The 27,030-nt window shown below is 42.3% G+C and overlaps 2 protein-coding genes across 7 annotated transcripts in view; both read left to right on the top strand.

The window, feature by feature from the left end:
• LOC125900793 (AT-rich interactive domain-containing protein 1B-like) overlaps positions 1 to 4,502 on the top strand; it is a 192,208-nt gene extending 187,706 nt beyond the window's left edge. For 3 of the 4 annotated variants that reach the window (XM_049596018.1, XM_049596019.1, XM_049596016.1), the window contains 3 exons: positions 644 to 1,382; positions 1,717 to 1,847; positions 2,117 to 4,502. In XM_049596018.1, the coding sequence (XP_049451975.1) occupies positions 644 to 1,382; positions 1,717 to 1,847; positions 2,117 to 3,958 (2,712 nt within the window). In that variant the 3' untranslated portion in view covers positions 3,959 to 4,502. The remainder of the gene's footprint in view (positions 1 to 643; positions 1,383 to 1,716; positions 1,848 to 2,116) is intronic. The other variant, XM_049596017.1, reaches the window with a different exon arrangement.
• Positions 4,503 to 14,712: 10,210 nt separating this feature from the next.
• The window catches only part of LOC125900352 (palmitoyltransferase ZDHHC14-like), a 68,072-nt gene continuing 55,754 nt past the window's right edge, over positions 14,713 to 27,030 (top strand). For 2 of the 3 annotated variants that reach the window (XM_049595287.1, XM_049595289.1), the window contains exons 1-2: positions 14,713 to 15,263; positions 15,880 to 16,174. In XM_049595287.1, the coding sequence (XP_049451244.1) occupies positions 15,933 to 16,174 (242 nt within the window). In that variant the 5' untranslated portion in view covers positions 14,713 to 15,263; positions 15,880 to 15,932. The remainder of the gene's footprint in view (positions 15,264 to 15,879; positions 16,175 to 27,030) is intronic. The other variant, XM_049595288.1, reaches the window with a different exon arrangement.

Genomic DNA, 27,030 nt, shown 5'->3' with positions numbered 1-27,030 from the left:
TTTCTCTGTAGAGTCCTCTCCATAATGTTGTCAGACACTCAAAATAACAATCTGAGCCTGTCAATGGCAAAAACAAGCCTTTTAATGGACATAAATTGACAGCGCACAATTGCCCTTAGGGATTACATTGCAGCTTGTTTTGCAGCTGCTGACCTCAGCGGTCTCTCTCAATACCAATTTCAAAACTAGTTGTTTCCATCAGTCAGTTAGATACAAAAACATGGGAAAATTGGGTCCAGGTTAAAAAATATGAAAGTTTCCCTTTAAGCAGTCAGCATGTTCTTTTAAACAGGTTTAATCAGTGGTCCACTTTTGCAACATCAGGACTCTTCTTTAATTGTAGTGTATGTTATTACTCTTTCTTAGTCTGTTGGTAAAAATGATAGAATTTCTTAAACTGGTTGTATCTAATGCCATATTAGAAGCATTATGAACTTAGTTAAAACCAAACCATAATCATAACCATGAATAATTTGTTATACCTTTGAACTTTCTTAGACAACAGAAATACCATATGAATTTTGAAAATGGGTGTAGTTCCCCTTTAATAATATTAATAGTATATAAAACACTACTAAAGTAGTGGAATGATGGGAATGAATTCTCCATGGCTGTGTTTTTACTATCTATACCCTTACTTCAGCAGGGCTACAAACGCCCCATGGACGGCATGTATGGCCCCCCACCCAAGAGACATGAGAGCGACATGTATGCCATGCAGTACGCCAACCAGCAGCCGGACATGTACAACCACTACGGTGGTGGGTACTCAGGCCCCGAACACAGACCTATCCAGGGACAGTTCCCCTACCCCTACCCCCGCGATCGCATGGCCCCCTCAGGTCAGAGCCAGCACAGTATGATGGGCGGGGGGCCCACTCCTAACCACGCCACCGATGGCCCCAACATGTGGCCATCCAGGACAGACCTTGGCTATCCCTACCCCAACAGACAGGGGCCGCCATCACAAATGCCACCTTACGGCTCCATCGGTAGAGACGACATGGACGGGCGGCCTGGGCAGGAACAGTGGCACCGTCAGTCTCCCTACATGTCATCATCAGGTGGAATGGCTCCGCTGTCCTCACGCCAGCCATCTTCTTATTCCAACTCTCCATCCATGGCCAACCATCTGCCAAGAGCACCCAGCCCAGGGGCCTTCCAGCGCTCCATGGACTCTAGGATGTCACCCAGCAAAGCACCGTTTATGTCACCCATGAAGATGCCCAAGCCTGGGATGGCCATGATGGGCTCACAGGGAGGTGGACCACTTGGTCACTTTCCTCCCAACCTGAGGCGGGACCTCAACTACCCTCCAGGATCAGTGGAGGCCACCATGCCAATTCTCAAGCCCCGACGCAAGCTCACCTCCAAGGACACTGGTAAGATGGAGTCCCGTTATTACTATTTTTTCAGGCTGTGAGGTTGATTGGTTGGTAAGGCTCTTTGAAAGATGCTGATTGATCAATACTAGTCGTGCATTTATCTTAAAAAGTTGTGGACTCGCAGTGTTTTCATGCTCTAAAAAAAAGCTACATTTTATCACATAGCTAAACCTGATTTTCAGGTATAGCTAGCACAACATGAGGTAAATTCTATGAAAGGAATTACAATAATCGACTCTGTTCAGTGTCCCCTTTTATCATTTGGACTATGTCTGATCACCATGGGGTTTTTTTTCATCCCGGTTCCAAAATCCCACTGTTTTAACCCCAGGAACGCCTGAGGCCTGGCGCGTGATGATGTCTCTGAAGTCTGGCCTGCTGGCAGAGAGCACATGGGCTCTAGACACCATCAACATCCTGCTGTACGACGACAGCACTGTGGGCTCCTTTAACCTCTCGCAGGTAAAACCAATTTCATGACTACACCTCGCTGCTGACTGACAGAACGGATTCATTGATCCCACCGGAGCACGCTGTGACAGTGTGACACAGTGTGTCTCTTTAAACCTGATCTTCGAGAGCAACATTGTCTATTGTAGTGAAGAGCTGTAAAATTCAGTGAGGGGAAATATATTCAGAAGACCATTATGTCACTGTGACTTGTTAGTGTAGGCCAAATGATTTTCATTCTCCTTAAACTGTTAACATCATTTTTTTCTTTGTCTGATCAGTTGCCTGGATTCCTCGAGCTGATTGTGGAGTACTTCCGCCGTTACCTGATCGAGATCTTTGGCATCCTGGAAGAGTTTGAGGTAGGGACGGTGGCTCAGAAAAGCCTTCTGGAGCCTGCTGCTAACCAGAAAGAAGAAGTCGTTCCCGAGCAGGAAACAGACTCTTCTGCCCAGCCTGAACCTGAGTCAGCTCCGGCAGCAGAGACGCAGGAGGAGCAAGCAGGAGGCGTCACAGAGGAACCTCTGCCGGTCGCTGCGGAGCCAGAGTTAGCTGAGGTGAACGGTGAGAAGGAGGAGTCTGAGGTGAGCATCAAGAAGGAGGAGAAGAATGAAGAGGACAAAGACAAAGAGGTAAAAGAAGAAGGAGAAGAAGAAAAAGAGAGTGATAAAGGAGCGGAGAGTAAAAAGGAGTGTGTTGACCCTCCTGTTGCAGAACTCGAGCCTAAACCTAAACAAGCCAGTAAATATGATAAGCTCCCCATCAAGATTGTCCACAAAGACGACCTGATGGAAGACATGACAGAGCACTTAGGTTACGTCACTGAGTTCACCAGTGGGTTGCTACACTGGCAGGCTGGTGGAGGTGATTCCACCGCACATATTCAAACACAATTTGAACCCCGCAGTGAACCTCCTGCCAGCGCAGACAGAAAGACAAGAAAAGAAAACAACAAGGAAAACAAGGTGGATGATGGGAAGAAACAACCACTGAAACATATCACTGCTACTATCGATGATGTTCTGTGTGCTCGGGTTGATGCCCTTTCTTACGCCCACCCTGCACGCTCCTTGCCATCCTACCCCTTTAGAGTGCATCAGGACGGGGAGCAGGACTACATCACCTTGCTGGAGGACGAGCCTCGTTGTCTGGATGAGGCTCCACTCTCCACAGTCTCTTCCTGGCAGGACTCACTGGCCAAGCGGTGCCTGTGCATCTCCAACATCGTCCGCAGCCTGTCCTTCATCCCGGGGAATGACTTGGACATGTCACGCCACCCTGCTCTGGTTCTCCTTCTGGGCAGGCTGCTCCTGCTGCACCACCAGCACCCAGAGAGGAACAGGTCGCCCCCTAGCTACCAGAGGGACGAGCAGCAGGAGCAGGGGCTGTCGAGTAGCAAAGAGGAGTGGTGGTGGGAGTGTCTGAGCCTGCTCAGGGAGAACGCCATGGTCACTCTGGCCAACATCTCGGGTCAGCTGGACCTCTCCAACTATCCAGACACCATCTGCCTCCCCATCTTGGACGGCCTTCTCCACTGGATGGTGTGCCCTTCAGCTGAAGCCCAGGACCCCTTCCCATCAGCAGCAGCCCACTCCCTGCTCACTCCCCAGAGGCTGGTGCTGGAGTGCCTCTGCAAGCTGAGCATCCAGGGCGGCAACGTCGACCTCCTCCTTGCGACGCCGCCTTTCAGCCGACAGGAAAAACTCTTCACAGTCTTGGTGCGCTATGTCGGTCAGAGGAAGGCACAGGTGTACAGAGAGATGGCGGTGGCTGTTCTCTCCCACCTGGCACAAGGAGACCCCACAGCGGCACGTGCCATAGCCATGCAGAAGAGCAGTGTGGGTAATCTGGTAGGCTTCTTGGAGGATGGTGTTAGCATGGCGCAGTACCAGCAGAACCCTCACAGCTTGCTGCACATGGGGCATCCTCCAATGGACCCGCCGAGCATAAACATGATGTGCAGAGCAGCGAAAGGCCTGCTGGCTATGGCTAAAGTGGAGGAGAACAAGACAGAGTTTGTGCTGTACGAAAGCAGATTATTAGACATCTCCATTTCCTCTGTGCTCAATGCGGGGGTTGTGGCTATTATTTGCCAAGTTCTCTTTCACTTAGGGAAATTATGACAAGAGGAGAGGCGGGACTCACACGGCCGGCGCTGAGGCGAACAAGACACTTCTGTGGTTTTCTATTTTTATTTATCAAAATGACAGAAAATGTTTGTTTTTTTTAGAGAAATATCCACATAAACAAAATATCTCTATATATGTACAGCTTCTGGGCCCTGTTAAAAAAAAAGTGGGTTTGGGATTTGAAAGCTCATTTTAATACAAATATTTAATACCTGCTGGTGTTGGATTGCTACTTTTGTTTGGCATTTTGTTTCCGTTTGTTTACTTTTTTCAGCCAAAGCTGCCACCAGACGTTGGTGCTGAATTACGTGGTTCCTTTTGAGTCGATGAGTTGTGGAGATGTTTTTCAGTTTTATAAATGCTAATATACTCATCAACATTTTGTTAATGGAGAGTATTTATTTAAAATGTGACACTGTACAGTAGTTTGAACTTTTTTGCCAACAGTTGTGGGGGGAAAAAAAAAACACTGACTTTTCAAATTGAAATGTATATGTTTCCATCGCTGGAAGATAAATTGTGCAATAGGACTCAAGAGCAAGTTGTCCCTTTTTTGAGAACAAGAAGAGGGTGTAGATGTTTAAAGACACCTGCAGTGTGTGCTTTAGGCCATGAGGAGGCAGCATTGCACCAGCCAATCAACATGAGAGAAGAGCATCTGTTAAAAGAAGTGTCTAATTTATCAATCATAGCCTCAACGACTTTCGCAGATGAACTTTGTGTTTCCTAAGCACTTGTGTTATGTCTGTATTTTTTCATCACTGTGTATATAAACCGTTGTACAATGGACGCACATGATTCTTTCAGTCTCAATCAAGCATAGCAAGAGGCTTTCCGACTATTATAACAAATGCTTTTATTGTTGGTAAAATTTGTTATTGTTATTATACATATTTTGTTAATGGGGTCAAATATTTGAACATGGCAGATGTAACTGGTGTTTCAATGTAAAAATTCCTGTATGCATTGTATTATAGCTGAGAAAACAATCGCTTTGGTAATCAAACGTGGAAGTGCCAGGGTGAGAGGATATCTAGGCGAGGTTACATGAGAAAACTGAACACATTTCTGTTCGTTACTGTCCTCCATTCATGTCAATGGGCATATTTTTGAATCTAGATAATGCTCCAAAAGAAACATGTGAAAAGAACCTTCAAAATGTCCTGAAAGCTCATTGTAAAATTTGCCTTTTTTCGTATGACTCCATGTCTCTCTTTTATTCAGTATACACATTTATACTCTGTGCTGCACATGTCACAAATAAATGTACAATGAACATCGTTAAGCACCGGAGACGTTGCATTATGTCCAGACAATCTTAGGCCAATAAAACAAACATCAACTGCTTACATGGACTGCCTTTCATTGATTTCATTCAAAATAAATTCATCACAGTCACAACTGACTCCTCCAGGCTTACAGTCCAAAGGACTCGTAATAAGAGGACCTGATAGTTCTCTGTCTGATAGCAGCATTAGCTTGAATTCAGCTTAAAGGAACAGTGTGTAAGATTTAGGGCGATTTTGTGGCGTCTAGTGGTGAGGACTACAAATTTCAACCAGCTGGAACTTCTGCCAGTTAGAATTCCTTCAGTGTTCATTGTTCAGGAGGTTTTTACCAGAAGCCGAACTATCCACAGAAGTCTCTTCCTCTCCAAAACAAACAGATCAGCTGATTAAAACTGGGCAAAATACTAAATAAAGCAGTTTCATGTTGCAAATCAATGTTTTTCCAATGCTGCTCATTGCGAAGGTGCAGTTTACTATAGCGGCTGATGCAAAAATGCAAATGGCCCTATCTAGAGCCAGTGTTTGTTTTGTCTGTTCTGGGCTACTGTAGCAACATGGCGGTGCAACATGGAGGACTTTGTGGACAAGGACGCATACTTATTTTTCTTAGGATGGTGGAGTCATGATCCGTCCTGATTTGCTTTACTTTGCCTCTGATTGGCTGACATTCCTACTCTAAAGGCTCATGTATGCTCAACATTATGGACGGAGCTTTTTGTCCATTCTCTGCGTTCATTTTGCCCATATTTGTTAACATTCTGTGAGAGCTAACAGATCCGGACAAAATGGAGCAGTACCACCAGAGATCATGGAGGCAGTGTAGCATGGTTCAAGTGAGATACAACTGTAGGAGACGACGAATAAATTAAAATATTGGAACGGAATGAAATGGTTATATTTAATAATATGTTGTGAAATTAGTGAAAAGAATTCTCCATCCACATGTCGGGATGTATCGAATGGCCACACAGACCACAACAATTGCTGCCTCCCTTTAAAGTATCTATTTTCATGTGTAAAGGGAGTATAAATGAACCTTAACCCTAATCAGTCCTACTCCTCTTATCTAAACCTGACTAACCCAACCAATGAAGGCAACAAGTAGGGTAGGTCATCCATTCACCATTCTAGGAAAAGAAAATTGTAGTGTATATATTGATGTATATTTCAGGTGATTATACACTTAAGAAAACACATTATATTCCATTTCTGGCAATACATACATGTAAATCCTGCACACTGGACCTTCAAAGATAAATGGCCATATATATATATATATATATATATATATATATATATATATATATATATATATATACTCAAACTGTTTCCCATCCATGAATTTCCGTTTTGGATTTTCTCTCTAATGACTACCAGGGCATTAATGGGTCAGCTGTATCACTTTATATCATATCTATAATTCCATTTTTAAGGTGCTGTTAACAACTGTTAAATGAAATACCTCTTAAAATAATATGTTAGATGATTTTAGGAGATGCCAGTTTTAACTGAGCAGGTCAGTCCTTCCTGAACAGTTGCCATATACTGACTAATATGTGCCTGTCCCAGCTCACAAACCTTCCAATAAAATCATCTGAAGAGAACTTAGCAGCAGTCTTACCCCTCAGTCACACCCTGAGACTGATCAGATAGCCACTGAGGGACACAAGTTTGATGAAAGAAAATAATGTATGTAGGGGTTTACATTTAAAAATAGGAAGAAAAAAATAAGTTTCTCTTTTCTTTATGTCCTGGACTAACCCCTTCTTACAGCCACTCAGTCAGTTTGTTGATGACATTATGACACCCCAGCTGATATTAATAGTCTTGGAGGGATTACTGAACAGGCCTAACAGGCACAGGCCCTGGGGACCCAAACTGTCAGGGGCCCTCCTGATTTTCACTTGCATAATGTAACTCAAATTAACACATACCAACCAAGAGGAGACATAAAAAGACCACCAAGAGAGACAAAAAATAACTACAAAGAGGGGCAGAACAACCAAATAAAGACACCAAATTACCTGAAAAAGACACAAAACATCTAAAAAAGTAAACTAATATACTCTAAAATAAAGGCTTGAAATTCACCTATTCTCCTTCTTTGCACACTATGTAGGCAGCTTTAAAAAAAATTGAAAATGAATTGGTTAACCCTTTAATTGGAGACCTGATCCTGCTATATTTATGATGTCTTTGTGATGTATAGGTGCAAAGAAAAACTAAGTATCATGAATGATATTTATTGTGCTCACGGGACCTGACACTCAATTTGAACAGCATCAGTTTTCATAATCCCCTGATTAAGACAGAGGTCAGTGACCTTTGAACTGCTACATACAATAAGTACCTTTCCTCCTCACAAACTTATACCTCCCAAACCTGTCCTTGTGCTCTTGTATTTAGAAAGGACATCACCTAACCCAAATAAAAACACTAAACTGCACTATTGACGCATATCCATTAAATCCAAATAGTCCTTTTTCACAGAAGACATTTTGACATGTCATAGTAGGAAACCACGGGGTTGCTAATATCATTAAAGATGGCTCTGTCTTATTCAAGTGTCCCAGTATGCCATGACAGTGTGACATTAATCACAATGAACAATACCAGGACCCTGAAACTGAAGCAGATAAATGGAATTCAGCTGTCATTAATTTTATTATTTATACCTGAGCTTTTCTTTCTGTGACATGTCAAAATGTCTTCAGTGATAAAGACCCATAAGAAGCATAAATGGTGGTAATTCTGGTCATTTAAGACTAACTATTGTACACACAGAAACATGTTGGTTTCTTGGTGGTTGTTGGTGTGGATTGACGGGCTGTACAGCGCTGCTGCCACACAAAGAACTTTGTAGCCCCTGTAGGGTTCTTTAGAGGTTAACTACTGGTTCTTTCCCAGTAAATTCAACAAAACCACCACTGGTGAACCAGTAGAAACACATTAAGGTCCCTGTATTGTTCTTTGGAGGTTCTCTACTGGTTATTCATGTTAATTTAGTTTAGTTTAGTTAATAGGGGAAAGAATAAAAACACTACTAGGGTTGAGCTTGGATGAAACGGTATGAATTTGGTACAGATAAAGATTACAAGTATCATTAAAATGTGTCATTATCTGTATTTGTGATGAAGGAAAATCCTCATTGGGGTAACTGTGTTCAATCTCTTACTCTTGTGATCAAAAATGAGCTGAAGCTCGATCCTGAGATTGTTCTATAAATAGTTTTCTGTATGTTCTCCCCTGTCAGCATGGAATTTCTCCGGGTGCTCTGGCTTCCTCCCACAATCCAAACACATGCACATGACTCTAAATTGGTTTGAATGTGAGTGTGAATGGTTGTCTGTCTCTCTCTATGTGTTAACCCTGCGATAGACTGGTGACCTGTCCAGGGTGTACCCCGACCCTTGCCCAATGTCAGCTGGGATAGGCTCCAGCCCACTTGCGACCCCCAGCAGGATAAGCTGTTAAAGAAAATGAATGAATAAATAATCGGTAAAACAACTTATGAACAACCCATATCAATTTCAGGCTTAAAGCTGGTTAGGTCCCACCCACTCCCAGTTTAAGCCACACCCACTGTATTTTAAACTTCAAAGCAGTGGCTCTCAACCTTTTTGCCCCCATATGCATGGAACATACTCCAACTTTGAAAAGGTAACACAGTGTCATTCTCAGTAATCATTTAGTTCAGGATTCAGAATCTTTGAAGCCCATGTTTCATAAGAAATTAATAATAGTCATTTATATTTTGAATAAAAGTGTCATTTAGAAGCAAATTGACTCATCTGGCATCATTAAAGGGCCCCCAAGCAAGAAAAAAATATAAAACAATATAGTGCTACATGGCTCCTCTAATGGTTCTACATAGCACTATCTGACAAAGGGGCTGTATAGCACCCTTAAAAGATGGGTGTCATACAGCAGCAAAACAGGTTCCTGCATGATTATGAGCCAGTGAACCTCTTTTAGGCACCATTTTTGTTTGGAATCAAAGTTTTGATTGTTTATGCATTTCAGTGAATTTAATCACTCCTGAGGACAAAGACTCTCCTCTAATATCAATTTCCTTTTTGTTTCCCTTCTTTTATTTTTCATTCAAATGTAACAATTAAAGCCCTTGACTAGATTTAGTTTGGCCTCCAATGACTGCAGCTTTATTTATAATTTCAGTAATTTTGTATGCAGTACTAATCCCTAGTTTTATTTATTTTATTTTTTTTTTTCATTACATTTTTACTGCTTATCCAGGGCAGGGTCAGGGGGCAGCAGGCCGACTAAAGCACTCCAGACGTGCCTCTCCGCAGCAATGCTCCTCCTGGGGGATTCCGAAACGTTCCCAGACTAGACAAGATATATATAATCCCTAGATTTCCTGCTATATGCCATAAGTTTCTGAAAGCAGACACCCGTTTGATATCGGGAAATCCCTAGATTTCCCAATATCAAAGATGGTATTTTTTATCATAAATGGATAGTTTCGTATTCACATTCTGCTATTATTGTTTCTCTTATTCAAAGCCATTGTTTGCTGTTCTCTCAGGCTCACAGGTCTATCTTTTAATGAAGGCATGCACGCTGTTGCGAGTGCAAACACAGACATCAGATAGGAACTGCTGCAAGACTGCTGTCGACTACACTCCCTCTGACTCTGAGTTTTCTAGCATTGGTTCATAAGACAGAAAAAGAGTTGGATAAAGACACATCTGCCAGCAACCCTTTTTATTATCCTCTAGTGTTACACATCTGATACTACCTTCACTGTGGATCACGCTGAGTCTGATAGCACCAGTTACTCCTCACCATTCTCCTGCTTTCTATTTATTTTGTCTTTGAATACAGCCCCCAGAATTGTTACTTCCTCTTTAGTTGGAATTTAAAATATTTCTCCCTCTTTTCCTTTGCCAGGGGAATTGTGGGCATAATATCAAGTCCTATTTTAAGCTTCCTTTAATAATAGCATTCCTCAGGTTGACAACACAGGCAGTGAACAGGTTGGGTTTCAAAGCCGGGTTGCTTGGCTGCAGAGAGGCTCGATCACTCATCTTCATCTTATTAAAATCTCACCGACACCTTAGAAATAATTACAGCAGCCTGAGAGGTGGTTAACAGCCCGGCTGATTTCTAACTGAAGCACGTTTCTGCGGAGACAGAAATGATTCATATGCTTTCGGTTATGTCTTGGCACCTTCACCCTAGCTGTATTGCCATTACATGTGTGCACCTGCACATTACAAACAGAGACTTAGCCCACATGCCTCTGAGCGCTTTCAATTTCAGCCTGTCATTTAGAGTTTGGATGGAAAGTAGGTTTGTTGTACTTTTTTGGTGATGGAGGATGCGTTTCACGTAGGCAGCCAACCGCAGGAGAAAACCTCCCACACTCCTGTGCCTCTGAGAAGCTGAGTCATCGAGCTCTGACAGGATGGATGTGGTGGCTGAGAGGAAGCCAGGCCCGTCATTGGCTACTGCTGGCCTGGGTACCCTGCCCTGCTGCCTCTCACCGCAAACGTAGGTAGATGAATGAGCATCGGGTGAAAACAAAAGAGACTGCTCTGACCTTTTCGGGGATGTGTTACAATATATGTGTGGTGTGAAGTGTGTGTGTGTTTACCGGATCAGGCCAAGTCCAATAATTGTGGCTATAGAGAGTATTGGCCTCTTGATGAGGCTTTGATGTCACTATGTGCTTTCATCCTGTCCAGCTTTCTAAATGAAACAATATTGCCTGGATGAGGCCTTGGCAGGATGTGATTCAGGCCCATGTTGTTCTTGGATCGGGACTCAAAGGCCCTATCACGTCCACTTATTTCCCAACACAAACACAGCCTCAGCCATATGTCATCACATCGCTACACGAGCCCCACAGTTAAGGAATTAGTCTGGAGGGCTTACAGATCATTAGCAACCATTGAAAACATCCACAGCTTTCCAACAGATTAAGTGAAACATGTGCCACTTGATAGCTTCACATGCCCGGCAGCGGCGGCCAATCACACTCTCAGTCGGGTTGTAGATGCATGACACAAGCTTTAACAAGGACAACTTGCAGTATGACCACTGCCTTAGAAATGCTACATCAACAGCCGGCCCTGTGCATGAAGTAATGCAGTCTGTATGTGTGTGTGATGACTTTTCATTTCCGATCTGATAAGCTCAATATGCCTTCCTTTAATACAACAAATGCACTGGCAGCACATAAAAGCACGCTGAGAATAAATGTTTGATTCTGAACAATTAAGTCCTCTCACATTACATGAAATGCAGCCAGACATCTTCTCAGAGAAAGTGGATAATTGTTTGGCTGTGGGAGTGAATGAGCTAAACCGCTCGGGTGACTTCAGGACTAAGATGAAGAGGCGTACGTGCATGTGAGCGTGTGTGCTCGCGCGCGTGTGTAGGTGTTAAGAGGAGGATAGATGACTGAGGAGCTGTAGGCTGATGATGCAATCATTCGTACTGATGCTGAACAGGAAATTGTGTCATCAGAGAACTGTATTTGGCTCAAGAGCAGGGCACGAGCCATATAACAGCATCACCACGTCTGTTTTGAGTGGAAGCAAAGTTCATGTGACTCATCGCCCCCCATTTATTGAATGTTTTGTTGCCAGTGATGATGTTTGTTTTGTTGGTCTTCAGTCATTTTATCTTCTTCCTGAATCATTGTGATTAATGCGATAACTGTGCTTCTGTTTTCAAGGGAACATTTCAACAGGTCAATTAAGGGGCATTGAACCGTTTATCTAACACTGTACTCATGTTCAAGTGTGAAATAATACTGCATTTAACTATATGCGTCCTGACTCAAACTTAAAGCGTGAACATGACCCAGCCATCATGTGTCTGGCCGGTGGATCGAGGCTGTTCCACATGATAACAATTAACCCTAATACAAGGAATATGTCTGGCCTTGTTTGCAGTTTGATGTGTCCTATCAATAGTTTTACAGACATAATTATAATAGCAGTCAACGGGAAAAGTCCTTTTATGGCCCAGACACGCCAAACTGACATCAAAGAATTAGCAGCCATGGAGGCCAAGTGTTGCGTCACCTCACATTGCCTGTGCTTCGGCCAAGAAGTTAGTTAAGAGGAAGAAGAAGAGGATATTTTTTCACTCTGTTGTCATACACACACAGGCCTGAAATACACACACATGCACAAACTGGACCTACACATGCATTAGTTGGAAAGATATCAGAGAGGGGGCTGCCCATGGACAGGCACCCTGAGCAGTTGGAGGATTTGTGTCTTGCTCAGGGGCAATCTGGCACCTCTCTAGCTACCAGTCCACACTCCATATTTGGTCCAGATGGGGACTTGAGCTGGTGACCCTCTGGTTCCCAACATAAGGCCTTATGGACTGAGCTACTGCCGACCCCGAGTTGCACCTGAACACACTGCGAAGACTACAGACAAAAGCTAATAGCACATATGTTCTGCGCCTGCATGAAAGGAATTAACTCTCCAATCCAGTAGGAGGTGGTCGTCTGTGTTCGTCATTCAAAAACGGAAAGCAGGTGACAGACAAGACGGGTTCAAGACGCTAGTTAGCCAGTTAGCATATCAACAATAGAGCCCCATGTTGAAAGAACAAAGGAAATGAACTGTGTGCCAGCGAGCAATATCACAAACAATTATGGGATTCATGGGATTTGTCGACAGTAAGAAAAAACAGAATATTACCAATCTCAAATAATGATTATCAATAAATATCAAAAGCATAAATAGAAAGCCTTGTTTAAGTCCAGATGAAATGGCATTTTGTGAGTATCTTGCTTCAGTATTGGGATGTACTTGCGAGTGAAATAAGATAGGCAGGTGAGGGATAACGTTGAGAGGAATTTAATTTGATCGCTGAGAGTGAGTGTGTCATGACAAACATGGTGTCCACCAACGAGATAGCAGTATTCATTAGAGAGAAAGCACAGACTGAATGTGAAGATGGACGACACATCTCCACTTACCCCCACTGTACAGAAGTGAGGCTAAAATATCCCAGCTACGGCCGTTGCCATCTTGCTTTGGTGACATCATTTGCTGCAAAGTAGCAATCTTCGTGGTATCAAGTTTCTCACCCATACACCTGTCCGACCATTTGCTAGCAGCACCTCTGAATGCAAGCCCACCTACTGGCTAACACAGCTGTGAATCAAGTTGTAATATCCCAGTTTTAAGGCATTAAATAACTAATTAAAATTAGACTTATCAGCAAAATGAACACTTGAACATACAGCAGCTTGATAAAAACTACTTGAAATGACAGAAACCATCTTTGGGAAAAATTTACCTGATGTGTGTTTTGAGTTTTTAGCTTGGCCCATGTCCCATCCACTGACATAGAGAGGGTGGGCTTTATGAGCTATACTGCAGCCAGCCACCAGGGGGCGATGGATATGTTTTGGCTTCACTTTCGAAGAGCTGTCAAGTCGTCCATCTTTATACAGTCTATAGGAGACAAAGCCCATACACTCCAGTCCCTTATAATGCCTGGCACAAATGGAGCTAACAGAGAAAAAGTCTAACCAGCGGGCTCGTAGACATGGTATTTTGGGGGAAATGCAGCACAGTGTGAGGTGGCAAACACCCAAAGACATACTGACATATGCTGTTGCTAGGAAGCTAACTAATGAATCATAGCTCTGTACAGCTTAAAGTTTAGTGATTGATTGATTGATGGGTGGATGTCATCATATCCTCCTGAGACCTGAACTTTTGTTTGGTATGCATTTTTTATTTCTCCTAGCTATTTGGGATCAGGAGGATCTGGTAAGTACAAAAAACTAAACATTGTCAATGACAATAAAGTCCCAATGTCCTCAAACAAGTACTTCCTAATTAACTGCATCTTATCTTGTTACTGTTGCTAAAATTGGTCAAATTTATTGCCATATCAAACTACAAATTTACTAATCGTAAATGAACAACTTATCAGGTTTTGGACCTTGTCCACTGAAGTGTTGGCATCAGCTGCAGACTAACTTGGCAGAGATCGCTGCCATCTTGTTTTTACATGGATAAGTGTATTGTGCTCTTACTACCACTAGATGGCACAAAAAAGTGTCCACAAATAAGGACGACTGGTCGAAGTTATGCAGAATGAAGTGTAAGGTGTGGGAAACCAAAAAAGAGGAGAGAATCTCAGGAGGATATCACTGGCTGAAATCAGCTGGTACAAACTTAATCAAGCACACGTCATATTTTGTTTTACGGTAAGAAGACATGACAGGATTTTGATCTGAAAATACAAAGGAATAGACTGTTTTGTGATTTTGAGGGATGAAAAAAATAATTCATCTTGACCTTTAACATGCAGTACTGCATCCATGCATGATGGTGGTGCCCAGTGTCACCCCTGAGCGCACCCCTGCTAATAGGGACCCCGTGATCGACGCCTAGAGGTCCCTGGACCACGATTTGGGAACCCTTTTAACAGCTCGTCCTCCCTTTGCACCTCCTCAGTGGTGACTTCAGCCTCACTTGGAGGGGGAGGAGCAGGCTGGGAGGCTCTGCTCTGCTCCCATGTTGATGTTTGTTGTTTGCGAGGGTGGCAGCACTGTGTGTGTGTGTGTGTGAGGAGAGGGACACAATGTGAACGGAGGGTCCGGCCTGTCTGCACGCTCCTTGAGAAATGCTGCAACTTTTCCCCAAAACGCGGCAGAATGGTGAAAATATCTGGGTGTTATTCGCTCGTGGACATATGGCTGTGAGGTCCTGCTCGGCTCGTGTTGTGCGCAAAGACTCGTAATAGTGTGTCTCCGAGCGACCGCCAGTCAGGATGCTGGAGCTCGTCTGAGAGCTCCCCCGTCGTGCGGTCTTTCTCTGGATTCTCCTTTTTTAAACCACATCGGCGACGAGGTGCCACTTTCTGACTCATTTTTTTTAAAAGCCTCAACTTTCTAAAAATGGTGTTCTTCGCATTGCCGTCGGCTCGTAACAAACCTGGATAACGAAAGGAGTAGCTACGCGACAACACCCGAGCACGACGACCAGCGTTACTTTCCTTCGGTAAGGCAGCGCTTCAACTGTCGCTTCGGCAGGCAGAGCTCAGACACACAACCGGGATGTGAAGCCGTTGTGTCTGTAACGTTAGGTGGCTGACAGCCTGAGACTAACGTTACACCAAGACCTTCATTTTAGCTCCTCTTAGCTGTAGAGTTTAGACGAAACAGCCGAGTGAAAGCGTGTAGTTGTGCGGGTTAAGTGAGTGGCCAGTAAGCTAGCCTTTAATTGCAAAGTTGGCCAACGTGCTAACAATAACTTACCAGTCATTTCACCAACTTGCTAGCCGTGTTAGCTTTAGCGTGAATCTACATTGAGTTTATAGTGAATGCTAACCTGGTTGCTAGCTAACAAAGTCGCTATAAATGTGAAGCTACGGTATGTGTGAAGTTATTTGCCAAGTTAGCTAACGTCAGGTTAGCCAGACTTGCTGTACTATTTGTAGCATTACTTAAATTGCTAGAGGCTAACGTTACATCTTTAAAAAGCCACAGTGTTAGCTAAGTATTTTTAATACCAGGAAGTGTCTTGGACTATTCACAAACTTTTCCCCCCCAGCAGGCATGTGTTTGAAAAGTTGTGAACATAGCCTGTAAACTGGTCTGGTGTGTTTTCTCCGCAGAGGCATATCTGCCCCGGGATTTATTCAGCTGCGGGGATTTTAATCAGCAATTGATGCATCTCGGGGTATCTGAGTCCATGAGAGAGTGCGAGTACAGCCAAATAAGTACTCGCAGCTCCACACCAATGGAGACCCCTTACAAGAAAAAGACCCCAAGGAAGAGGAAGTGGGAGTCCTTCCCAGGTCGGAATAAGTTTTACTGCGATGGGAGGATTATGATGGCCAAGCAGACGGGGGTTTTCTACCTCACCCTTGTCCTCATCCTTGTCACTTGTGGACTTTTCTTCACCTTTGAGTAAGTACTGTTGCAGTCCCTTTGTGCTCCCCCATCTGCTATTCACTTGTGCACATTGACGTTGTGGATTAGGGATTTCATTTCATGAGCTCAGCTGTCAGATAAAAAAAAAAAAAGTTTAGATATAGGTCAGTTATGTCACTGACATCACTCCTCCTCCTCCTCCTCCTCGGGGCTCAGGGAGATGTCAGGACAAACTGGTTGGGGATTAGGCAGACAGCTCTGTTTTAAAAAGTAAGATATAATATATAAAGTATCTTCAGTAAAGGCAGTGTGTTTTGCCCCGGGGGCTGTTGCTGACGGAAACTACTCTGTGGTGTGGGTTTCCTCTTTTAATTTGTTTATGGTTTGTACATGCCCTTGCATGATGTTTGCCTCTTGAAAAAGGGGACAGGTAGTTTCTGTTCCACATTTACCATTTGTGTGTTGGCATGCTGGCCTTGCAGTAAAAGAGCACCCTCCAGCTAGAAAGCCTGTCTTCAAACAACTGTTGGCGAACATGCAAATACTAACATTACCAAAGTGTCCTTGAGCGAGATCCTGACCAGTTGCAGGGATGCTATCCTGTAGTTGATGTCCAGAAATAGGATTTTATATATATATATATATATATATAGATAGTGCTGCAACACACAGACACAGTGACAGCATGATAACTTAGTAGAGAGTTACCTCACACTTTTTGTTTCTCATTGGTCTCAAATCAGCCACCTGTGACTTATGGAGTTGACTACACAGTGTCAGTTCACCTCTGTGTGCCACTTGCACTCCCTTAATCACAGCCCCACTATCCCCAAAGGAGCCCTCCGTCTTTCTCCCACAGGTAGAACAACCTGTAATCAACAGACAGAATGTACTTCTCCACACTGTCTCACCCAGCCCTTCATCTTTACCTCATCCCACATGTCCCAGATTGGCTCACTGTGACTGAAGTGCATGATACAGCATGTAGACACAGACACTGACCTGAGCACTGCAGTGTGTACCACGAGAGAGACAGAGTGCATTGTTTCTCTCATTAGTCCCAAGTAATCACTCTGTCATCTATCATCTTAGAAACCCCATCTATACTAGATAAAAATCCTGCTTCATCATGAGATTTGTGGCTCAATCAGACAGTCTTTATCAGGTTAAAGTGCTTCAGAGCCAGAGAAAGCTTAACAGGCAAAATATGTGCTGTGGTTGATGGCTGCTGTTCAGTATCTGGACTGTAATGATACAGACAGTGAATAGTACACACACAAGCACTATTCTAACAAAACTCTGACTAAATGTGATGTTCATGTGTAAATCAGTGTGTCATATAATTTAGAACATTCTGAAAGGACTTACTATGATGTAGGGCTGTCGCAGTGATGGAATTTCCCCTGCGTTTTTTTAGGTTGGCTCAAAAGCGTGATATGCAGTATTACTGCAATTTTTGTTGTTTTTGCAAATTGCTTAATTTATCCTGATTTTGGTGATCTGTAAATTAGCTGTTTCCAAATGACAAAAGAAAGACAATTTTAAAACAAATGAAATTCGTGCAACGTTATTTCAGCTGAGTTGATTTGGTTGCGCCTGGTTGCTATGATACAGAATATCTGCAGAAGTAAAATTGTTGGCACAAGGTAGAGCACCTGCTCTGGATGAAGGGAAGGTTGAAGCATGGAGAAAGGACAGACCACCAGTGTTTGGCCAGCAGTATTAATTTCTCCTCCATTGCTGATGCTAAGCAAGAGCACCTCCTTCACTGTGATTGGACAGCTGGGTAAAAAGTGTCAGTGCTGAGCCCAGCTTTTTTGTCTCTTGGCGACTAGAAACAATGCCAAATGTAGAGCACTCAGTGTACAGTAGGCGGTCAGCATCTCGTCATGCTGCTAGTGTTAGTAGCATAATGTAAATACTGGCCTCACAATAGGATATTATCATGATACTGGGTCATGATGCAAAGTTATTGCGATTTTAAATGATATTCTGAACATTGCAATAACATGAATTGCGATATATTGCAATTTATTACATTTTTCAACCGCAAATTATGTATCCAAAAGAAAACGTAATCAAAATTTGTTTGATGTTAAAAGATAAAATTTTCTCTCTGTTTATTTCTCGTCATTTCTATTGCAGCAAAATGTATCTAGTGGACTGAAAAAGCAGCTGATTTTGATACACGCGTATTGATACAAAATTGCCACACAAAATATCAGCATACTATGCTGTATTGATTTTTTTAAATTTTGATTGTATGTGCCATTCCAAACCACTGCCAGGTATGTTTTTTGTTTGCCTTGTGTGTAAAGTTCTTCACAGTCACAATGCTACACATCTATCAGCAGTGACCTCTAGACCACTTCATCTTTCAATACATTGTCACCTCAGCAGAGATACAGACATAACCTATGACCAAAGGGCAACATGCTAGAGAGAGGTTATCCCAGGCTAAAACATCCCAACTCTCTTTACGATGGAACAGTTGATTAAAAATACTAAATTGGGAGGGAAGTGTACCGCAGTGTCCATTCGGACCTGGATGTTCCCCAGCACCCACATGGAGGATGCCAGATGCTTCCTGATGATACCTTCCCCCCTCAGATAGCTTAATTTCCTACACTGTGGCCAGTCAATGGAGCTGGGCCCAGTGTACTGTCCTCTGTTTGTTGTGACTACAGGGGACATTTTCAGGAACACCATGCAACCACAAAGCCACTTTTCAGCTTAGCACTATCCTGCTTGTTCAACTGTCCATGCCCCCAAGGCTGACTGAGTCCTCCTGGTTTTCCTCTCTCTCACTGTCTCCCCTCCCCACCCACCCTACTCCCATCAGCTGAAAGGAGACATTTATCGGACAGGGCGATAGTCAGCAGACCTGCACATTGGCTTCTGTTGTCATTAACTGTAATGCGTTTCGATTAGATGTGTTTTTCTAACCCTGCTCGCAAGTTGTCAGCAGCATAGTGGAGAACAGCTTCTCATTCGGTCTGTCTCTTGAATTACTTTTGTTTCTTATTACGATACTTTAAATCAGGCGGATGACACCTGGTCCGTATCTGTTTAAAGGCGATGTTCTGATTAGTGGAGTCTAGGAGTCAACAGATGGCGAGTGTTTAGGGATGGAGACACACACACACACACACACACACACACACACAAACAAAACATTTAACAGAGATCTTTCCTCGTCTCCATATTTCCTTTAGCTTGTTTTTTTTTGTCTGTCTAAGGGGTGCTCAGCCATGCACAATAAACTCTGTTAGTGACCGGCAGACTTTGGTCTGTTTATTATTCCGATGCTGGCTCCCCCCAGACGTCCATGTGTGCTGTTGTTGCACATGTTGCCGTCTCTCCCTTATGCCTTGTAAAAGTTCACTCAGGCAGATGTTTGAAGTGGTGTTCTGTTATGCCATTTTGTTTGCTGAGAAAATCGATCTGGAGAACCACATTTTTGGGCAGAGAAGAGGTTTAACACTTCCTGTTTAGTCGTATTTGAGGTGGACAGAGTCATAAAATGGAATGCACCAGTCATCAAGACACTAAGCAGTGAATAGTGGCAACACTCGTGTTGATTATTGAAGGACCATTTTCTAGTGTTGATTTGAAATGGCTGCATTAATACAGTGCTTTTATCCGAAGCATTCATTCTCTCTCATTCACATACTGATGGCAGCGAGCTTGGTGCTGGCTTGACCATCGGTTGCAATTTGGGGTTCAGTGTCTTGTCCAAGCACACTTTGATATTTGGACCGTAGTAGCTGGGGAATGACCGTCCAACCCTGTGGTTAGTTGACAACCTGCTCTACCTTCTGGGCCCCTAGATTAGTCGATCAACAGAAAATTGGTGACTGTTTTGATTGGGGATGTATCTAACAACTAATTTTCCTGACATTTAAATGGAAGATTAAACACTTAGAAAACTGTCAAGATTGAGCACAGTTATATCCTTAACTTAAAACATGGTCTAACATATTATAAGAGCCATTAAGTCACTTTTTTCATTAAGTTAACACAAGTAATAAGTTTAACTAACAAGTATTTCTGGGGCCCATCAGCAAAGGTAAGAACATTTAATCAACTAGTCGACTAATCACGCACATCCCTACTTTTTGAAGCAGAGAATTCAAGCAGCCTCTTAACTGTGAGGATTTGCTTATTTTCTTTGTCCCGTATGTTAGTAAAATTAAGATCTAATCTAATTTCCATACATTTGCGATAACTGGGCGCTGTGTTTTCTAAGTAGTTGTGAACTGCTGAATGTTTTCCACATAACAGGAAGCATACTGTAAAGGGTAATGACACCTTGATGACACATTGAATGTTAGAGTTTTTGGTTGTCGCCTGCAGCTCTTTAAATGGCAAAAGAGGAATCTTAAGCTTTCTGGCAGTGTTCATTCTTGCAAAACTGTATTGCAAAATGTTTATCTTGAAGTGATGAGGTTACACATACAGTTCACTTGTTACCATGTAGAAATGCTCATATTGATTGAGTAAAACCACGGAAACTGAAGTCAGTTGTGAGGGGCATCAGGGCAGCTCATGTACTTGATATCGGCACATGTAGTTCATTTCATTAATAGAAGAACGGGCTGTGCTTTGATTTGCTTTAATTTACGTCTTCCGGTAAAACTGCCTGGGAGTGTTTGTTGCATGACAGGTTTAAATCATGGGGAATTTCTTTGTCTAACAAGAATGGTTTTGAACCAGATACATTTACCTGCCAAAATAAACTTTCAGTTCTCAAACAGTTGGAGATATTACCTTTTCGCAATTATGTTTTCCTGCTTGCTGGTAGTTTGTAAATATTATTGCAGTTTATTGCAATATAGCAGAAAGGGTAGCAGTTGCGTCAAAAGCCTCTGCAAAGTCAGCCATTTTTGGCTCGGGTAATTACGACAAACTGACTTATGGGAAGTTGTCTAACCTGCTTTTATACTGTTGGAAAGATTGATTGGTAGAAACTCTGGTTTGATTCAGAAAAGTGTGACCCACTTTGGCAGTTGGTTTGCTACAGTGATGCTGTTATGAATGCCATCAGATGGTTTTAGCTAATTAAGAAGACAGATGGGTTCTTACTCGCAAACTTGCATTGACTGAGCATGGAAAGGAGGAGGCTTGATGAGTAATCCACTTGAAATGTAAACAGTGCGTGTATCCGATGTTTAGATGACTATGTAGTTGAGTTACAAGTAAAGCAGCTTTAATGAAGGGGGTTATTTAAATTCTTACTCTCTAGTCACACCCATTTTGCACCTGCCTAATCCAAATCTGCGTTTTTACTAGTCATGATTTTGACAGGATGGAGAGGGAGATTGCCTGAATGTGTGCGGCCTTTATAAACCTCTAAGTATGCGATTAGGATCGACTTAAAGCTCAGTAGTTTTTGAAAGAGTGATTAAACTTAGCTGTGGAGAGGGGAGACAAGGTAAATGATGGGTATGAAGAAAGCGTAAAAACAGTTTTTTCACTTTGGTCTGTCAGTGACATTGAAGTCAAGGTAAATCAAAATCAGTGACTTCTTTATAAACACATGATATATGTTAGAAAATACTTGTTAATAATGTGTCACGACAGGGAACTGTATAGTACTGAACTGAACTTTTGCTACGCCCCGCCCCTTTGTGATGATCCAACTGTTGACAAGCTTTCAGAGTAAGCATGTAGCCCGCACTGTAAATAACTGCACTCCCTGAAGAGATATTATCATGTTTTTGGAAAAATGAAACAGTGATTCCAGAGAGAAGCAGACAGAGGGCTCTACAGTCTGAGTTTGAAGGATATATCCAGGATGTCAAACTGACTCAGCAGCAACAACAGGTTAAAAAGACAAAGATAGTTAGAAGCTAAAGCCGAACTATAGGCTACAGATCACAGTGTAAAAGTGAACCACCACATCACTGCTGATCGCCACACAGGACAGTGAATATAAAGGGAGACTTCACTGATGCTGAACCAGCTGTGTGGCATCACAGTGTGTGCAGATGAACGGTTTTGGCTTCGTCCCTGTGCCGCTGCCAGCAGTCAGACCTCCGCCGCTGGACAGGCTGGGATCTCTAGGGGAAGTCAAACAACATTCATCTGCACACAATGCGATGTCACACAGCTGGATGAATATCAGCAAAGTTTCCCTGCTTCCCTTCACTGGTTCCTGTACAGCAGGGTCTGCCTTTTTTCACTGTTATAATCATTAAAAAGCAAAAGCAGCATGTGTATACACTCAGTAGGCTATATCTTCAGTAGCTAGCTAGCTAACCCTACACTTTTAAGTGTCTGATTTTGGTTTTGGAACAGGGAAGAAACGTAGATTTTTTTCCAACCTCTCCAGGTAATGAGTATCATTAATACACAACGTGCCCCAGGCTCCCAATCCACACAACCAGCCTGAATATGAAGGAATTTGAAATGATTGCATTAGAGTCAATGGAGCACAGCGGTGTTGTTACCACTATCATTAGAGTGCATAGTATCAGTGTTTTGTTGGGGTTTTTTTCACCCCATTTTTGACTCTTAGCTCTTTTAGTCTAATAAATACATGAATAAACATCTCTTTTAAATGCCACAACCATATAAACACAACCTAAATGGCCATCACTAACAGAACTTTCAGTCTTTGAGTCCAAATTTGGCTCCCTGGCCCACTGGCAGTTAGTGTTCATCGCTGTGGGTGTACTTTTTGCTGATGTTAGCAGCTGAACGAGAGTCTGTCGCCGTTGGGCAGCGCTTGTTCTTAGGCTCAGGGGTGTGTGCTACGCTACTATAGACTCTGTGTGCTATCTGGTTAGCTGCTAAAGAGAGCCTGTTGATGCACAGCAGCTCGTTGTTCGGTTCAGCGCCCCCAGCGTCTCAGAGCAGAGAATACTGCTTATTTTATTTACAGTTTTGAAAACTAATTTTATATACTTGGTCATTTTTCATGTTTGGCTGGGTGGTCAATAACATATTTTTCTGTGGTGTAATACATTCAGAACATGCTTATTTTTGCTTTACCTGGACTTTGACAAAGACTAAAGCCCTTTTCCCACTGCAAAAAAAAGTGTAATGGGGAAGATTATGATCGGCAATCACACATGGGTCAGGTAACTCTGCTGTAGTCACAGGTATTCATCGGGTCTGGCTCTGGCTCCGATTAGCGTTGATGGAAATACAACACCTGGGTAAACGCGCTACTGACCAGTGTTCTGGCCTGTGCATGATGTCAATTGTGACAAACCCAAAAAAACCAAAACCCACACACAGAAAGTCATACTCTTCGGCTGCAGAGCTGTGTACACAGCTATGGTCTACAGGCATTCTGGAAGAAGTTTATCACCTATTTTTAGTGGCTTTCAAAAACTCACGTACACACGCTCATTTTGGTGGAATAGGGCCATAAGGATCTTAATTTCACCAGCTCTTCATTCATCAGCACATTAAGGTGTGCCATCTTATCTTTATGTAGAAGCGTGTTTGTGCTGGTTCAACAGTTGTCATGTAGATCATCTCACGAGATGCTGTCTAGTCTTGTGATAAATTATCTTCCAAGTAATTTTTAAGAGTCTCCTTTTGCACCAGCAGATAATCCTGACAGCTCAGATGCTGGAAGTTGTTGAAAAGAAACCTGCTCAGAAATTGAACTGGCACAAACCACATTAAGCTGACATAATCGTGTTTGTCCACAGGTTTAATAAAGTGGCCTCTTAAGAACACTCTAAATGGACAAGTAGGCAGAGGTCAAGTTTCTTAGAAGTGGTCTTCGGTCATCTCTTGTGAATAGGAACAAAACCACTTTTTTGTGAACACCCCAGGCATTGTATTTTCTGCCTCACTCAGAGAATACAATAGCTCTCAAGACCCCTCAACAAGCATGCCATCTTTTGCTGTCCTGTTGTTGGAAATGTAATGTAATGAAACCAGTGAAATGTTGACTCTTTATTTTCTTTGCAATGTTAGCTCTGCACACTGCTCCAGAAGAATAGCAAATGTATTTGCTGCATGCTTGGCCAAAATAATAAGTCAGCGTTTGGAGTGTCATAAGGCACACAGTTGCGAAAGAGTCTTTGTCCACATAATTTGAACAGTCACACCCATGGTAGACATGGTTTCCTCGAGACAAGAAAAGCATTCCTCTCAAGCCAAACTGTCAAATAAGAATTTAGAGTAGTGTGCCATTCCTGATTTAGTCTCACTGGCTTACACTTAATTGAATAAAGGATATAAACATTTTCACACAGAAGCCCAACACAAGAGCATAAAATGCTCAGATTTTGCTCCTTTTTCAGGTGGGTAAATCAGAACAATGAGCATGCTGCACTTGAGTGTTTAATCATGTATAAACATCAGCTAGCCAGATCTAGGTCATTTCAAAAGTGAATGTGTTTGGGATGTGACTTTAATTCCTCGCGGGACATTCTGTCAGAGACTTTATCGCCGCTGTCTGTTTTGTTGTTGAATCAAGAGGCCGATCTGTCACCTAGGCTCATTGAAACCAGGAATCATGCCCAGCTGTTTGCTTTTTGTAGTGCGATTCCTCTCTCTGGCTCGCTCCAAGCCTTCAATTGACCCAGCACCCTCTGTTTGTCACACAGCCCTCCTGTGCTGGCAAATCCGCTCCCTGTGCCAGCAGTAATTGAGTGCGTGGCACATGTTGGAAGGTTATGCTAACGGATTTGCAGAGTTCTCAAATGCACGCATGACCACTGCAGTCCTGTGAGGCTATGTCGTGCACTAGTGATATCTGTGCGAAAGGTGCCGGGAAATCATGATTCAATGAAGTAGTCTGGGCGAAAAAAATGTAACCATTTGCAAAAGCGTGTCATGTTCAGTTGTTTCATTGACAAATGACTTGGCCTACGGCTAAAATGAGGTTCATGTTCTGCCCTTGCCTGCCATCAAAAGCAATCAAAATGTAATAAAAGGCAAAGCTGACAAAGCCTTGTATCCATGTAGCCAGATGAGTAATGAGACTTGGAGCGAGAGGCCGCAAAAGCAAGTGCTTCAAATGCAATTTTAACACAATGTTCAGCACATTTTAAACACAATCACATATTTGGTACTGCATCACCATTGAGTAATATCTCCTTGTAAACTATACCTCTTCTCGAGCAAGTACTGAAGAGAATTGCAGGCCCAGATGGTGTGTACGATGATCTATGTTTGACAGACCCTTTTCTGCAGATCATAGGATATTGATTGCCTTCAAAGCTCTATGGCTGAAGAAGAAAGTAAACGAGGGTGCAGTTTATCCCAGGTGACGCTGAAAGGACAGCCAGCGAACAGTGCTGCGAGCTTCACATGGTTGCACCAAGCAGAGATGAAAGTCCCTCAAGCTTAACTGCCAGCTGAGTTTTGAAAAACTGGTTGGCATCATAAGAGGATTTAGTGGGAAATGTGATAACGGTAATCTGGATTGGATTATTGTTGAGATTAGTGCACCCTTTGGGAAGCAAATGAGTAGGAAAACCTCGGGAGACCCTATTGAGGTAGAAAGATTACCTTTGGTATTCTGTGGAAATAATGAATATGTCCCTCACAGAGGACACTCACTGAAAAGGAACTGTAATGTCAGGTTGTATTTTCAGTTCTTCAGTTTATGTTCTTTATTCTGGTTACTACAATATTTGCTGGTAAGCATATAAGAGAAAGAAAGTTGTGTGGTGAAACATATCTCCTTTGGGACATATTTGTGTGATCAAAATAAAAAATATTTTTATTGGAATCAAATCTTGTTTTGACAGGACTCATCCTCTTCCTGTGCTTGTTTAGTGAGAAGTCTAAATAAGCAAGACACACAAATAGACATGATTGGATGTGAGCTCATACAGATTGGTTTTATGTGATTATTCCCATGCTAAACGTTGACGTTGCCTCCTCTGTTTCCTGTTTGTTAATTTTAATGATTCTTACTCAGAGTGAAGCTTTGGCTGAGAGGTAGGCAACCTGAGTCTAAATTAGTTCTAAACCATCTTTGTGATCCTTGACCTTTTGGTTTACTAAAATAGTTGCGTTTTAAGTGTTGTGCAAGGTCCAAAGTTAACACTCGCCAGCCACCAAATGCGAGTAAATTTAGTCTTTGGCGAGTGAATTGTGGAAACCAACCATCATTCTTGCTGGTAGAAAATAAACAAACTTCCTACATGTGTGGGGGAAGCTGCTGGTCTGCTGTCCCTTCAGTCTGCTAGATCTGCTGTGCTGCATGTGTCATGTGTATGTCAGTGCGTCAGTCATCAAATCGTTTGGTAACAGTATGTGAGGTACTTGTTGCTGTCATCTGAAGAGATGAAAAACCCTGTTAGCTATTCCTTAATAAATTTTCCATATATATATATATATATATATATATATATATATATATATATATATATATATATATCTGTGGGTCTGTGTGTGTGTGTATATATATATATATATATATCTATATATATATATATGTGTATATATATATATATATATATATATATATATATATATATCTATATATATATATATATATATATATATATATATATATATATGCACAGTATATGATCCACATGTGTTTCACTTAAGTGTTTAAACATTTGAATCAATATTTCTGCATAGATGGTGTTACTGTTTTTACTGCATACTACTATAAAAATAAGAATAATGAGACCAAGATAACATGTTAAATATTAATAATAGCAAATTGCAATAGTAAAAGGCTTTTATTATTCTAGACTGGTAAAAAATCTGTTTGTCTGGTAACTGTTTTTCATCTGGCAGCTACCTTGTAAAGCCAAAAAGTTCATTTAGACCGTGGCTTTGTTTGTCTGGAGAGAATAAAGTTCATGTGTATTGCTTTTATTGGATTGCACATGGATTAAATTGTTCTAAATTGGATTACTGTTTTGAACTTGTCCAGCATTAGATATTTTGGCTGTTTAGTC

Source organism: Epinephelus fuscoguttatus, linkage group LG14, assembly GCF_011397635.1.
Source record: "Epinephelus fuscoguttatus linkage group LG14, E.fuscoguttatus.final_Chr_v1".
In the NCBI taxonomy this organism is placed as follows: domain Eukaryota; kingdom Metazoa; phylum Chordata; class Actinopteri; order Perciformes; family Serranidae; genus Epinephelus; species Epinephelus fuscoguttatus.
Note: the sequence above shows the minus strand (reverse complement) of the source record. Positions and strands in the feature narration are given on the sequence as shown.